General features: G+C 39.4%; 1 protein-coding gene across 1 annotated transcript in view; it reads right to left on the reverse strand.

Moving 5' to 3' along the window:
* plch2a (phospholipase C, eta 2a) overlaps positions 1-17,197 on the reverse strand; it is a 77,668-nt gene that overhangs the window by 54,189 nt on the left and 6,282 nt on the right. Inside the window, exons 3-5 of the mRNA XM_047330959.1 lie at positions 12,820-12,966; positions 9,824-10,067; positions 9,440-9,569 (exon numbers count right to left, since the gene is read on the reverse strand). Of these exons, the coding sequence (XP_047186915.1) occupies positions 9,440-9,569; positions 9,824-10,067; positions 12,820-12,966 (521 nt within the window). The remainder of the gene's footprint in view (positions 1-9,439; positions 9,570-9,823; positions 10,068-12,819; positions 12,967-17,197) is intronic.

The following is a 17,197-nucleotide window of genomic DNA, read 5'->3' on the forward strand; positions in this document are numbered from 1 at the left end:
AGAACACATTCATCAACAGGTGTCACAGAGACAGCAGTTATTAGACATTGAGCTGTGCTCTGAGCAGGGCTGAACGATTAATCGCATTTGCGATAATATCGCGATATGATAAAACGCAATTTTCTAATCGCAAGGGGCGCGATTACACGGGTCACATGATACGCGAGAGAATGGAGCGCTCGGTGCAAAGAAACCACAGCAGTCACGCTGCACTTTAACCTGCTGCACAATGGCCTCATGCTCGACAGAACAGTCGGAAAAGGATACAGCGGAGACTTTAGTGTCGAAGAGGAGCAGCACGTCGGTTGTGTGGAAGTTCTTTGGTTTTAAAAAGGAGGATGGTGCTCAGCGTCAGGTAGTGCAGAACATGCCGTTCTACCGTTGCTACTTCACGGGGCAACAACAGCAACCTGTATCAGCGCTTGACACAGCGCCAGAGCCACCGCAGTAGTGACGAACACAGAACCACACGAGAGTTGTTTGAGACTGTTATTCCGTATGAAAATGTCTCACGTGGCACCGTGATGTGATGAACACCACGACCATTCCCTCGTTAAAGAGACAGGCTGCTAACAGAGAGAGAGCTCTCTCCCCTTTTCCCCTTCAACACATCTCGCTCTCTGTCAGTGTGTGTGTGCGTGTGCGCGCGCGCTCTAATTATAATCGCAAATCGAATCGCAATATCTGTTAAAAAAATCGAGATTCGATATTTTCCACAAATCGTTCAGCCCTAGCTCTGAGTAAACTGCACTGTGCTGTGGCAAGGCTGCACGAACATAAATTCTGTGTTTCCACTGGACTATGGTGTCCACCAAACCCTTGTAAACCCAGAGTTAAAAGGGCAGTGTTGAATTTGGACACGTGTGACATTCAATATTAATGCATTTTGAATAAACAGCTGATCAGCGGCAGCTGGGACTCATCCACATAAGAGACATCGTTAATCACGACAATGACGCGTGCACGACAACAGCGACAATAACTGGTTCTCTGGTTCAAGGTTCTGTGTACTGAGTCGTGCTTCACTGAACTTTGAATAAACAGGTATATAGCTCTTTGTGTAGAAGCGCGGCTTCAGAGCTCTGAAAACTGAGCCTTGCAGGTCTCCACAGCCAGTGATTACTTGCAGTGGCCTAATTACTGCAGGACACTTTTACAGTTTTAAAAAGAAATCTGCAACCAGCAACACCACAGGCCAATCAAAGACCCCACTCCAAATATACATGTTGAAAACAGGCTCTACACTTGGAATGTTTATAAGAACACAGTGGATCACTCTGCCTCCCCCTTATTTTTTTAATCTTGTTCGTGTACATGAGTGCTGCTTCAAGTTGAGGGAGCAGTGCAGGGCTGGGTGTCACACAGAGAGCTGCTTTGCTAAGGTAACGGTGCAAAACACAGACATCAGAGATATTTGTTTTTATGAGAAGTATGAAAATATTCTGTTTGTTATGAGTCTATGGTGCAACAAATTAGATTGTGGCAGGTCGCCACAGTCTAGGTAATTATGGGATACCCAGTGCAAATCCATTGAGCTGCTTTACTTTGGAATAGTGCTGTCAACGTTAACATTGTGGTTTCCAGGTTGACACACTCACTGCCTGTCACATCAGAGCTCACACAGGAGATGGTTCCCTGATGCGTCCAGATATTTAGCTGCTAGACATCTGGACACGTTGGCCAGGCCGCAGTGCATCACTTTGGCCTTGATAGTTTTATTGGAAATCTGTAGTTCACAGGAGAGAATCTGTGCTCAAAGTTAAATGATGCTATTAAACAACAGTATTTGAATTTAATTACTTCCTTTGTGTTGATTCTAAATTAAATCCATAATTTTACATTTAAATATCCAATATTACAAACTTCATTCTGAAGAATTTTTTTTTTATTAATCGCGAACTAATCACAGCAAATTGTGCGATTAATTTGTTTGTTTTTTAATAGATTGACAGCACTACTTTATAACTATAAACATCTGTGATTACCAACACTGATAACATATATTCAAATGAAGACATACCACAAGATAACCTGCATAATCAATCAGTCTTTGAGGTGAAAGTATTATTTTCCAAAACAATCATCTTATTCAGGACACGTTGTAGGCCCAGGAGAATAAGACAGCAGCAGCAGCAGCAGCAGCAGAGCTGGAGAACAGTGTTTCTTTTTTGGGACCAAATAAACCCCCAACATAAATCTAAATCTATTCATTCCCATTCATTATGAATGAATTCAGGCACTTAGCAGACTCGGTGTTCTAACTCAACAGTTATCAGATAAAATCAAAGTTCCTTATTCCTACAAAGCGTTGTCTCCAAGTTTCTACTGCAAGCAAAGCTTGTCCTGGATAACCCTGCTTCATTGTACAACCACTGTTAAACTAATCTCACTAACTCTCAGCAATACGGACCTATTTTTAAAAACACTTCTTACTTATCTTAGGTGTTGGAGGAAGTTAATGCTTCTCAGCTGCTTGTAGATATAAGTGCCAAGAGCATTTTTGATCACTTTCAGTCTGGCTTCAGAGCTCTATATACAACTGAGACAGCCTTAGTTAAGGTAACAAATGACCTACTCATTGCCACAGATAAGGATGAGTGCTCCAGTCTCGTTCTGCAAGACATGAGTTTGAACTTTGATACAGTAGTTCACCCAATCCTGTTATAGCGTCTAATAATTCAGATTGGTATAAAAGTGTCTACTTTTGAGATCACATACTTATCTGTCTAAGAAAACATTGGAACTCTTAATCTTCAATTTGCAATTCACTCAGGGTTCCTCAAGGGTAAATTTGGGGTCTGTAACTGGTTTCTTTGTATATGCTTCCATAAAGTCAGATTGTTATTATTAACAAAATGAAAATCTATCATTGTTTTGCTGAAAAAAAACTAATTATGTCTCTTTACAGTGCACTAATCTTATTGGCCTAACTAAATTTACCAACTGCAGCTCTATTTAAATTGCTGGATTTACCAAAACCTTCTGAAAATGAATGATGGCTAAACAAAAATTATCCTGTTTGCCACATTAATTTCCCCCAATTAGATAGTCTGCAATCTAGGAGTCTAATCAAACAACAATAAACCAGACACAAAAAAATTTGATGATGACAAAGTAAAGAAGATTTTTCAGTTCTGTTTATTCCAACATTAGTTAATTTCAATTTCAATGCTGCTGCTGGGATTATCACTGGTCTAAGGGACAATTATCATAGAACTGATCCAGGTCTCACTGGGTGCCTGTTCGCTTTCCAGATATTCCTTTATTTATCCCAACAAGGGGGAATTATCGTAATGATTTGAAATTTCATTGTTGAATTTAAAAGCTTTATACAACCACGTTCATGCATTATGTTCAAGAATTTACCAATTCTCCATGAGCATGTGCGCCATGTTACAGCATATGATAGTTTGACAGTTTTTCTTTGTTAATGAGGGATCATTCTGTGATAAAACAAGTGAAACCTTTGCAATGTCCTGGTCTTCTGCATTATTGCTCATAAAATCTTAAATCGTATGTCTTAATCCAAGTCACAAGTATAGGGCAGCTGTGGCTCATGAGATATACAGGGTCGTCAACTCAGGAGAAATTCGATGGTACAATCCACAGCTCCTCCAATCCACATGCCGATGTGTCCTTGGGCAAGAGACTTAACCATAAACTGGCTATAGGCAGAAATCTCAGATACACAGTTTAAATCCAGGACAAATTAAATCAAAATTATCAGCATTGATTTATATAACTAGATTCAAGTTTTTGTTAATTGTTTTGTTTTTGTCTTTTTTTGTAATTATGTTACACCAAACTAAATTTTTGTTAACTTCTGAATAACTGAGCAGTTCATTGCTTTTTTTTCCAATTTGGATGACTACTCCACCTTGCATATCTTTTGAACAGAGTTCTAAAACAACAACAACAGTCTTTCTATCTGGCTTACCCCACAGAATATCATACCAGATGGACATATTGAGGCTGAAGTGTGTCTACATGACTCTCTTACTTCCCAAAACTCAGTGAAAAGCAGGGGAAACTAAGCTCTGAATGAACTAATTTAACGTGGGGAATGTAGACATGATTTTATTAAGGTTTACTCAATTAGCATACACTATATTCTTCACAGAACATACTGGATAGTGCCAACTGAACAGATATTTTATTTGACTGTATCCAATTATCTATCATTCTTTCACAGTGTTTAAAATACAGAAATAATAATGGTAATTCATAAACAGCTGAGAGGTTTGGGTTTTCCACCCTGCTTCTGTTTCTGGGGTGTCTTCACTGAGAAATTGAGAGACAAGGCGTCCTGGTGGGGAAATCTTAAAATCCTGTAATTGTACCCAGGACATATCGAGGATAAAAACAATAATTTGGATTTACTACACCCAAGACAAAAGCATTGCAAGCGGAGCTGGGCATATTTATTTATTTTAATTTGACGATTTTACAAAGGAAAAGGTGAAGTAATTATGGAATGATAATTTTCAACATAAAACTGTAAATAGTCTGAGGTAAAAAAAAAAAATCAATAATTGGATGAGACTGATTTCACTCCAGTTAAACAAAGATAAAAAATAAATTATTGTCTTTGGACTTAAAAGAGAACAAATAAAGGTCAGGGTTCGAGCTCCAACCAGTGCGGTCAGAAAAACAACAACAAATAATCTTCTCCAAAATCACTTACTGCCCAAGTGGAATAAAATGATTTGGAGCTTACAATAGTATAAATTATTTACTTTTAATATATTGTGTCTGATATGTTTTCAAAATAATTGTTACAATCCTTGAAATTACATGTTCTTCTCCCTCATTCAAATTTTTTGCAGGCATAAATATGTAAATATTTAATTTTAGAAGTTTAGTTGGATAATAGTGAAGTGAAATAAAAAACTTAAAAATGCCATACTCTATGAGGATGATATAGGGAGATGAGTGTTATTATTTTTTCTTCATGGTGGAAGGGGGGCATGGCAGCCATAAAATAACTTGCTGCACTGCAGCTGAACTGTATTTTTCCATTGTTTTTATAAACATGTCTTTTTTTATAAAAATATTTTTAAAAAATCATTACTGCTTTTTATTTATTTATTGATCATCCTGATGCATTCATGTCTAATGTAAAGCACTTCAAATTGTCTTGTTGTTAAAAGCTGCTATACAAAAACTTTGCCTCGCATTGCCTTCTCAATAGAGCAGGTTGCTCTTTCTTATGCATGTTGAGTATTATTGTCTGATACTATTACTTTTTTTGTAGGAACTGAACTGATGACCGTATGACTCAAATAAATTTGAACTTCGATCAATCCATTCATTTTTTGCTGCCTTCCAATATTGATTTACAGGACATTACTGGGGGGGGGGGGGGGGGGGGCAGTGTATGTTTAAAACATATTAGATTCAAAGGATTATAATCTCTGTTCTCAGCTTCAGCTTAGTTTGGTTATTTTTATGTCTTCACAGTATATTTCTCTGGATCTCTTCTAGGGATCGGCCGATACCGATTTTTTAGGGCCGATGCCGATACCGATTTTTTTTTCATCAGCCTTAGCCGATGACCGATACGGACTGCCGATTTTCTTGAGCCGATATTTGGAGCCGATACTACTTTTGCTCCCTCAATTTAATAGTTAAATAGAATTAAATTCACCGGGTTGTCTCGTCTGATCTGAGGTCTTAGTCAAAGTGGGGTTATGGCCAAGGCCATGGCTCGCCTCCCTGGGTAGAGGGAGACGAGGCTCACGTCGCTCTGGAGCATCTTGGGAGTTCCCACCGCACCGGGACTCGTCCGCCCGCGAACGGGATCCCCTGCGCAAAGCCTTCGGCACGGTTAGCGCAGAGACTAAAACAGTCCACCGGCAGCCGCGCCCGACGGGGGGCGTCGCCAGTCCCAGCCTGCCGAAGCAGAGAGGGGAAAGGCGGGGAAGAGAAGGAGGGTACGCGGGGAGAAGAGCCAGCCGACGAGCAGAGAGAGCGCGAGGACGTGGAGGATGCGTAAAACAGCAACCACGAGCCTCGCGCCCGTCCGGCGGCCCCCCCGAGATTAAAAAGTCAATTTCCACAAGGCAAAGGGTCTGGAGAAAAAGGAGAAAGACACAAACCCACCGGGCACTCCGTCCACCGCGACCCACGACTAAGCCGGCCGGCACGAGAAGTCGTCGGAGGAGCGGCGGCGGGGTGGGAGACATTGAATCGGGGTGGGAGACATTGAATCCCCCTCCCGCTCTTCGGAGGCGAAGGGAGAGTTGGTACCCGGCGGGCGTGCAGCGCGGCAGCCTAGGGCAGAGGCAGCGCAACGGCGCTGGGTAAATGGTTCCGGAGAGAGTGGGGCCGGGCCCGGTAGGCGACCGGATCTGCCCTCCCAAAAAAAACTATCGGCGAATGTAGCAGCCGCGCATCGGCCGATGCGATACACTTAAAAAACGCAAACATCGGCCGAGATTATCGGCCGGCCGATATAAATCGGTCGAACACTAATCTCTTCTCATTTTTTATGTGGCTCCTGTGACATTGCAAATTTCCCTTTTCGATTAAACAACGCCATCTTTCTGACTATCTAAGTTTTACTAGGATGATCATGATTATTTTGTGTTGCTATTAACTAGTCAGTTATTGCTACAACTATTAAATTTTGAATTATAACTAATAATTAATTAAATTTTTATTTAAATATTATAATTCTGATTCAATTTATCTTCTACATCATGAGAGGTAAGATATCAGTTGGACACCAAAATGTTGTAAAACATTTATTTCACCTACTTCACAGTCCGATTCAGTTCATGAGTGCTTGTTTAGAGTCTGTATGTACTTGTTAATAAATTCAAAAGCAATTACAATAAATAATAATTATTTCATGCATTTTACACTGTAAACTATGAAGAGCTTCATGAAAAGTTTTTGCACAATAGTCAAACAATTGCAGCTTTGAGCAGATTTATTCTGGTAATAACTCATGAAATTAGCAGAATCCATTTAACTTAACATACATACCGTATGCTCACAGAAAACAGTTGCTAGTTTATTATCAACATCACTACAATAAATCCAAATATCATCATCATCCCTTTCTTCTGTCCCTTTTTTATAGACTATTTGCTTTTTAGTTTTCTCTTCATGTTGTATATTGTTGAATAATTGTAGGGAACTCAACATGCCAAGCCCCTTGTAGGTTTTCTGGGTTTCCTTTGCATGTCCTTTTTTCACTTGATTTCTCTAAAATGTATCCTTGTTTTTGTTTTGTTTTTCATTGTTGTTGTTTTTTTACATGTGCTAAATAAATCAAATCAATGTTCTAGTATTCTTTTTGCTTTTTAGAGGTGTTAATTGTTGTTTTTTGATGTTGAGCGCTGTTAAATTTTATTCTCTTACACTGACAGCTGTTTCTATTATTTGTGTAAACTAACTACATCAATGTATTGAACAAAATATTAGAAATATCTGTCAGCATGAGAACATTTTACAGGATTAGTAGAGAGTAGTAATTTATCCCTATTAATATGAAGATATATTCTGTACTGCAGTGTGCTCTGAAATGGGATTATTTACAGTATCATCAGTTAACTTCTTCACACTGGGAAAGAGGTCAAGTCTTCACTCTAAGTAGGTTAAGCCAATAAACTAGCTGGTTTATTTATCCTGCATAACACCAGAGGCCATCTGTGTGCCAGCAGCACCATATGGGTGACCGTCAACATGCCTATGGATTTAGTGATAGCAAACAGTCTAGCCACTTTGCAGAAGGAAGCCTAACCAAAACACTTAACTCGGCAACATGCTAATCCCTATGCTGCATTAAAAAAAATCAGTAGCGATTGCAATCATTCAGTGTCTTTACTGCTCAGTAACAGTCTACCAGGAAGTAAGCGCTGCAGTCTCAAGTGACCTGATGAGCCCATTCACTCCCCTAGGAGCTGGACTGCACTGTGCACTGGCCATTAGCTGTACATTTTGAGGACATTTTTATAATGTATCATATCTTATTCATGTTAAATGTTTAAAGAAGGGATTTAAGTGGATTTTTAGATTCAAAAAGTAAATCCACCTGTAGATGTCCCTGTGTTGTTCTAAAGATGTGAATGACTAGAATCAACCATGTGTGACCTATAGCTCTGAAGTGATTAAGGGTACATTCACACCAAATCTGGGCTCAGACTAAAGGAGTTATAAAATCCTAACCGATATTGAAATATCACTACAGGAGAATATTTGCAGATTTTCCTCTCTCATCTCTAACATAATGGCACATCGCACACTTAACAATATTATTAAGATTATTGCCCCATAGGGTGCAACCCACCAGCTCACACTACTTCTCTGACGTGATCTCACGAGAAAGAAGGTGCTAATCGAGGATAAAACAGCCAAAAATTCCTATGGTATGAGCCCCGCTTTATTTGTAAAGATAATTTTTCCTCTCCATTTAAATAACACCTTTATAAAAACTGAGCTTTTCTAAAAATGTACTCTGGAGTGTGTAAACTTTAAAACACCCACTTTTGGTGTTTCAGTGTGAACAGGCAAAACTGCTGTCATTGTGAGTTCAGACCAAATGCAAAGTTTTTTTTCCCCTGCAAAGCGATTAAATACAAAGTCAAGGCAAATGCGCAATTACTTGTCTGTGTGAAAAATTAACATGACGCTGTGTTACAAGCCGATCAGAGCAAAGATTCTCGTGATGAACCAAAAATCTGAAATGAAGTACAAACTTTTTGTTGCCATTTGTGGGCGACTGCAGATATTGCAAGAAAATAAAAGAGGGCTTGGGGTGCCAGGTAATAGGGCTATTGCAATATTCTGGTATTGATGATAATGGTAATTTAACTAAATTAATCATTGATTTTATGTTAATATTACATATGATAATATCAAGTAATTCCATCCAGCGCCTCAAATCATTTTCGATTCTTTCCATCGTAATGAAGTAACTACCTGGTTCTCACTCCAAACAGATCTCCAACTCCAAGTATTCGTTATAATGTTTTCGCAAAATCAGCTGGTTATGGCTCACAGTGCTCTCTATTGTCCATTGCTTGGGGTTAAGACCAGAGTGTAATTTGAAACCATGAGAAATCCATGTCTACTGCAGCCACAGGCCGACTGGCAGTGAAGTCAAGAAGACAACATTCTGTCCATCATCAATAACTTAAAATATTGATAATTACATAGCACAGCTGTTGTCAATTAACTTTATTCATGTTGATTTTGTAAGACAACGTTACTAAAAATGATTTTAACACCTAGGATGTATGTCTCACTCCTTACAAGCTGTTGACTGTGATGCAGTTTTGCTGTTTGCCAACTCCTGGTGCTCAGGTGTTTTCACAGACATAGGTCTCCACAGAGACCACCTGGAAACACCAGTGTGAACAGCATCATATTCAATGTTTTCAACTAGCTGAAAAAAGCAATGGATTCAAAGTAACCATTATTTTGTCTGTACCTTAAACATCTGTTTAACCTTCTGTCGGGGCAGGTTGACATTGAGTTTGTGCAGGAGCTGCAAGACCTCGCTGATGCTTAGGCTGCCGTCCCCGTTCTTATCAGCCTCAGTGAAGGTCTGCTTCAGCCATGTGATGACAGTGGGTTAAGGAAAGTCAGAAGGAAGCAAGAAGATTCAGGACATTTACTCTTTTCATTGCTGCAGCTTTGGTGGTGTGCACTCATCATGAGTATCAATGTAAATAATGAATACAGATTATCATGCTTAAAAACAGATACTCAGAATTGCTAAATTCTCATTCGCTTTTTATATATTATGCAATAAATCCACCAGGCCATTTTAGTAGGCAAGGTGCCTGCTGTAGAAAGTGTAAGGGAAGGATATTGGTCACGGGTCCGCTGTCTCTTTGCCAGGCTGTCCTCATCGCTGATGCCTGCCATCAGATACTTGAGGCCTGTGATCCAGGTTCGTGCCTCCTCTCCAGTTCCAGATACCAAGTCCAGAGACTCCACATGCTCTCCGTAGTACAGGCTGAAGCAGCAGTTGGGGTCGAAGCTGCCCTCTGAGTAGCGCTGGAAGATCTCAGACTTTTTACCCTCACACACCTCACGAATGGAGTCAATGGAGACTGTGGGATTAAACAGTTAATGAACAAGTCAGTGATGGAATAAAACATTTACTAAAGTACAATTTGGACATTCTTCTAATTTGAGTATTTCCGTGGTATGCTACATTTTACTTTAGTCAGAGGGAATATTGTACTTTATACTTATTATTTATCTGACAGTTACAGTTACTAGTTCCTCTATATATTAAAATTTGACAAATATAACATTTGATCAGACTCTTAATGATGATGCACTGTTATAGATGTAATTATTCAGCAGTTAAGGTTGATACAATTAGCTCCATGCAGGTGAGCCACAACAGAAAAGTACTTCTTACTCAGTAAAACTTCACTAATAGTAATAAGTCAATAATAGAACTCTTTGATAAGAGCAAGTCTTATGTCAGTCAGGTGTGATCTGAGCCCAAGTGCACAGCTCTGAGTTCATCAGTTCACACCTGACATCAGAATGCATCTCCCGTGACCACTTGTAATCAGATCAAATTTCCCTGCTTTATATGCAAATACACAGGTACATCACTGTTTTCAAAGACCAAATGATGTTGCCTGTGTGTGTGTGTGTGTGTGTGTGTCTGAGAGAGAGAGAATAGGGAGGGCAAGAAGGGGCAGTATGGATGGCTGTAGCTTTACATTGAAATAAGATTTTACACATTTAAAATAAACAATTTGAAAAATAATTTTGTGATGTCACTGTTAATATTGTAGTGGCCACAAACAGATTAATAAATGTGAAACACAGAGGGCATGAACACTTTTGTTTCATTATGAATCTGTAGCAGGTCACAGAACATCAGCTTAGAAGACCCAAGACACATAGCGATCACAATGATACAAGAATGTATCCATATGCGTCCCAGATCAAAGCTGAATGTGGTCAGATCTGAGTGATCAAAACTCAAATGTGTACTCAATGATTCCTGGGTGTGTTCACACCTGAGAACAGCCCAACAGCTTTGTTAGGTGACCAGAAAAATGGGATCATGAATATGAGCAGCTGAAAGGAGTTTTCTCTGTAAGGTGGCTGAGCGTAGCCTTATAGATAGATAGGAGAGTGTAAAGAGCTCAGAAAACTGGAGGGTTTTCAGAGTGGAGCCACTGCTCCGTCAAGTCGAAAAAGGACCCAGCTGAGGTGGTTCAGGCATCTGAGCAGAATTCCTCCCCTGCACCTTCTATATGAGATTTTCTGGGCATGTACAACTGGCAGGAGGAAGAAAAAGATACATCACATCTGGCCAGGGCACCCCTCAGAAACCCCTAGAAGCAGCTACTTTATTACCTTGCTTGACCTACTGCACCGCAATTCCACTCAGAATAAGCAGCAGAAGATATATGTGTGTATGGATGTTCTAATCTGTAAGTAAAGTGTGTGTATCCTTTTTTTTTCATTCAGTGGCATGTGTGCATAAAACACTGTTGGGGCAGATTTAATCTGATGAATAATTTAGTCGATTTAAGAAGCTTATTAAATCCCGGGCTACAAAGGAGGGAGGGGGACAGGAAACTGAGCCCCTCAGCCCCCATGAGACAACCAGCCATCCTGGGTGCTGCTGCTAATAATCCCTTAGCCTTCTTTTATTCTAAAACACTACGGGAAACAGTTTTGCCTGTTGCAGATACTGCGCAAAGAATATAAATGCCAAGTTCTAAATAGATCTTTACTTTGATGGCAACTATGGATATATATGTTTGTTTTATGCATGTTCCCCCAGTGACTGTGTGGGTTGTATGTGGGTTCTTCAGATTCCTAGCAGATATGCATGTTTTGCTCAACATCATCATTGCAATCTGGCCAAATGAAAATCTTTTGGGGTAGAATCATGATCGGGATTTTTCGCACCATCAATGAGTGTTGTCTCCATCGATTTTGCTGAAGCTCAACCAGACTTTCGACTGCTTCTCTCTCTGCCATCAACGCACGACGCAGCCAGTTTGTCTCTGTGTTTGTGTGTGTGTCGGGCAGTGAGAGCTGGCCACGCCCCCTAAACACGACAGGCTCTGAGGCACAGACACAGATCGCTCCTCTGAATTGGAATAGCTAAGATTCATCATAGACGAATGTGTTACATTTTTCAATACCGCATATGATAATATATTATAAAAATAAATAGCTGAATATATGTAAAAGGTATTTTAGCAATTCATCTGATCTTGTCAGCATAACAGACAAACTGAAGGTTTTGGCAGAAAACTGTTGTGATATGTTTTATTAATAACTAATTCAAGTTTTAGGCTTCTGTTTTTTTACTAAATCCATTAAACTTGATTATGGGTAAGGCTGTGCAGTAGAACAGATGGTGTACAAGTTATATCACTTAAATGGTCTAATATGGATGTAAACACCTCTGCCAAGAAAAAAGTAATCATTATTTTCTGACATTTTTAAGATTTAGCCGTTGTTTGTTTGAAAACAACTGAATAAAGTAGTTAATACCCTGGTGTAAAAGAAATGAAATTCACGTGACTGATTAGCCATAGCTGGCACAGTCCCTCAGTATCTGTTTACAACAACAGATGTGGCCGTTGTCTTTCTGACAAACTGAACTGTCAACAGTGACTAGATTGAGCCCCTCAAAAGGATGACCTATGGAGATTCAGAGTGATGCTATTGGGTCTTTCAATGAACCCTTGCCTGTCATATAAAATGCATGGATGCTTGTCATGAGTTAGAATTTTTAAAACACTGAACTTACAGGAGCCAAACAGATTTGAAATGCTGTTCCCTAGAGAATGTGGGAAGGAATAGGGCACTCACTCTTGGCCTTTTCATTCTTGCGCGAGGGTCTCCAGCGGACGCAGGACTTGTGTTCGTCCAGATAGAAGAACCGCACCAGTCCCCTGGAGCCGCCGCGGAGCTTCACCATCTGGGTTCCCATCTGCATGGAGCTCATACATTTCTCCACTGGAGGCAAAAAAAACAGCCAGACAGAATAAGAAAAAAAGAATTGAAAGTTGTCAAAAAGGAAACCAGCAGAGTGTGCACTGCAACTGAAAGAGAGATTGTGTGTGTGTGTGTGTGTGTGTGTGTGTGTGTGTGTGTGTGTGTGTGTGTGTGTGTGTGTGTGTGTGTGTGTGTGTGTGTGTGTGTGTGTGTGTGTGTGTGTGTGTGTGTGTGTGTGTGTGTGTGTGTGTATATACAGTTATTCACTCATACACTTATATGAACACATCATTGCAAAGCAAACGCACTGAATATGCCTATCACTGCCAACAGGGCTTTGCTTTGTCTCAAGGAAGAGACAAGTGAGAGAAGACAACAGTAGAAAGCAATTTCCCCATGAAAAGACCTTTAACAAGATCTCTCCTTTAAACACAATCAAATATGAAAAAACAACAACCAGGAAAATCAGTAAAACCAGGATCTCCTTTTAGATGTGATCATATTGTGGCCTAAACCTAACAAGGGAGCTTTCGCAAGGTCACGGAGAGAAAAACCCTGACCTTAATGAGACATGCCCAAATCCTGAATGGTGACCCTGAGAATAGAGACAAGCCTATGACCTTGACATTATTTTGGCAGAGAAATGGAAATGTCCTCCACAGAAAGCTGATGGTAATCAGGCCTGGTCTGACTGGTATGGACAACCACATGCCCCAGAGATACGGTCACACCCCATGTGGTCATACTATCAATTATCAGCTGCCTGTCACATCCTATCAACCACCCACAACATACAGCAAATTAGGACCCCAGCACAAACACATTTCTACATAAGTTAAGCAGATCACTGACTCACAATGACATTCAACATGCCTTTTGTGTGAGTTATGCTGCATTTATGGCATTTTGGAAAATTCATTGACACACATTTCTTGGCAGGTCATTTTGTGTCAAATCAGACAGAATCCAGGAAAGTGGTTGCAGCACTGTATCAGACTTTGTTTAAAGTTTGTCCATTCTACTATCCCAAAACTAAGGTCTGGAAAATGTTTTTGTTGAATTAGATGTTTTTGTACATTTTTGGGTCTTGCAAATGTACATTTTCACAAAATGTAATTTTTGGGCATTAAAGCTGCTATTTGTATGCATTTTATCTGCCGTCAAACATTGTTTCATCCCATGAGTGGGTGGTGGTTATGATCAGCGGAAAGAGTTTTTTGGCATACCTCCTGTCACCAATAGAGGCACTATTTTAGGAAACGGTCGACAGTGGTCGTTTTTACCACATACAACATAGTTTGACATTAACTGGTTAGCATGCTAGATTCAGTAGAAGCAACATTGATGCTGCTTTCCACTACTAAAGACAGCTCTTGGTGAGTAAAAACTGAAGTTTGATCCTGAACCAACCCTTCTGATAGATTGTAAGTAAACAGATGTTAATGCTAATGTTGGATTCTTGGGTCAGCAATAGCAAAAACTTACAAATTGCCCCTTAAATATTGTCATAAATATTCTTCCTATAGCCTCACCAAGCCTTGTAGGATGGCAGATAAACATGATCTCAGTATAGCTGAACCCTTCCCTGAACCACTGTACTGGATGACTGTTTATTTTCTATAAGGCAATAAACTTGGAGACAGTTATTGAGGGCATCATAAACCCAATTTTTGCACCCACATGATATCATTTTTCTCTTCTTCAAATACAATATTTTATTTATGTTGTGCCAATATCTGAGGTCTGTACCACTAAAAGATATGGACCCAAATGTCTAGCTAGAAGGAACATGGTATATGTATGTGGAAAATAGTTGTATGTATATGACTTAGTAAAAGTGATTTGGAATGAAAACTTGCAATAAATACCTGGATCATGTTTGTCCTTTTGAACCTAAAAGCAACATAAGGTACATTCAATACTGTACCTCTATGTAAGCAATGAAAGCCAGCAGTGATGGATTGCTCTAAGGGAGCATTGATTTGACGTAGCTGTGGCCATACTGCAAATAGCCCATCCCCAGGGCATTGTTAATGTAGTTCAGTCCTGTTTTCCTAACCTGGGCTATTGCATTCCTGCTCAGGAAAATATTTCCACAACGTCCCTTTACAATGTAAGGCCATCGGTTCTTAGAAATTTTGGTTAAAGCAAGCATTGTTGAAATTTAGATCTGTAAAAGGTATTAAAAGGTTTATTTGTGGAGCATCTTTCAAAATGAAATTCAATGTGCTTTATATTATAAATTACAAACAAACTAGACATGCAGTGTATAATATATTAAAACACCCATTAAAGTGACAGAAACTGTTTTAAAAGAAATTAAACAGAAAAAAAGAAGATATTTATATAAGATCTGAAAAGATAAACGTAAATTGCATGATACCGTATGTGAGGCAATTTTAAAAAATATTATTGTAACAAAATCCATTAAAGAACAAACATTACTAACTGCTTAATGTGATACGTGAAACGATTTACCAGCCACTAAGCCATACAGAAAATGCAGGTCAGATTATTATAGTCCAACAATCTAAACGTCACATCCAAATTCATGATGAGGATCTAAACAATAGTTTATTAGATTTTATCATTATTTCAAGACATTGTGTAGGTTGATTTATTCTATGCAATTGTGGTTTTGTGCGCTTCTCTCATGACAGAGGAATGACTAAACCAAGAAACCCATAGATAGAACATGGACAAAAGTGTGCTTTATCTAGGGCTTACATACTTTCAAAAATGAAACTTTCTGTGGTTACATGTAGCTAAAACAGTGAATAGGATGTCAATGCAGCGTGGCTGAACCAGTGAACAGTGCTGTCCGGTGGGGAGAGCAGATGTGAGTTTTGACTCTGCTGTTTCTCGCCCTTACTCAGCCTGCAGACACATGATGGCCAATCATTCTGCAGCCACCAAAATGCGAACAGACTCACTCTTTATCACATAGATCCTATTGATCCCATGTGCACACACACATCCCTAAAATTCTAATTAGCCACAAGGTCTCAATGTATCATCCAATATTCTGCACACACTCCACTGAAGAAGGAGGAGAAAAAGTTCACAGATCCTCACAGTGAAAAGCATTTATTGTTAACTTTTATTGCATGTTGCAGATAAAAGGAAAATAACATCTGTGTTCAGGATATAAAGTGCGTTGTTAACCACTCATTTCTAGACTGGCCGTCGTTGTTTTAGTGTTTTTTTGCCAGTGCTTCAATGTCGAGCTGTGTGCAGTGCACTTTGCCTCGAATCACTCTCTTTCTGTCTTTCTCTCCATCACACGAAAAACACATTAACCATCGGCAGATTCAAATCCATAAAGTTTTCCCGTCCTCTGCAGGCAGGTTGCTTTAGTTGTGCACGTTACAGGCTTACAGAGGATCTTCACAACGATGACACCTGGTGGTGTTTTCTGTGAGTTAAAACATGCTAGTCAGTTAGGTCTTGCTTGTAGAGCAGGTCCTGTTGGTACAGTGAACACAAATGAGGGATAAGATTCAACACACTTACATAGCCTATATCACATTGGCTGCCGCACAAATGCCACAACAGTATCAAACAGATACTTTTTATACCACCTACCACCTCAGATTTACATTAGTACACAGCAACAAATTTTGTGAAAACACGCACAAATTCCATGATGAGCTATGTACAGGAGACTGCAACAACACCATGGTAAGAAATCCCCTAACCAGATCCTTTGCTACTAGCTTTTGGCCAAAAACATATTTTAAAGATTTGGTTGAACACTAAAACGTCTGAATGTGTATGATGTGCTTATAGGATGATGGTGGGGGTTTGCACCTAAACTTTACGACTTTGCTATAATGTTTGCACAGTTTGCACTTTGTTTATAATTGTAATACTGTTGTTACACTGATTAGATGCAACATTCTAATATCAATGGATGCACCAAATCCAAAAATCATTCATAACTGTAAAATGGCAATTTATGATGTACATGAGACATTGGACAAATTAACATACCCAAACAAATCAGTTATCACAAATTACCGTAGGAGAAAAAAAGGAACAAATTATCCATATCCAATTCACCCTTAATCACTGTTTATATTGGACTCTGCAACATAAATGCAACATGACTGTAGAGAAGCTACTTATTGATTGATTGCAGCGCCTGATGCCACTGGCTGTAACTGAGCAAAGCATTTGCGCTCATTCAACCAAAGAGGGGGCAGTAATCCATGAATTGAGCTGCTCTAAACATTTGGTAGGAATGACAACA

This window comes from Scophthalmus maximus, chromosome 3 (genome assembly GCF_022379125.1).
Source record: "Scophthalmus maximus strain ysfricsl-2021 chromosome 3, ASM2237912v1, whole genome shotgun sequence".
Taxonomy (NCBI): Eukaryota; Metazoa; Chordata; class Actinopteri; order Pleuronectiformes; family Scophthalmidae; genus Scophthalmus; species Scophthalmus maximus.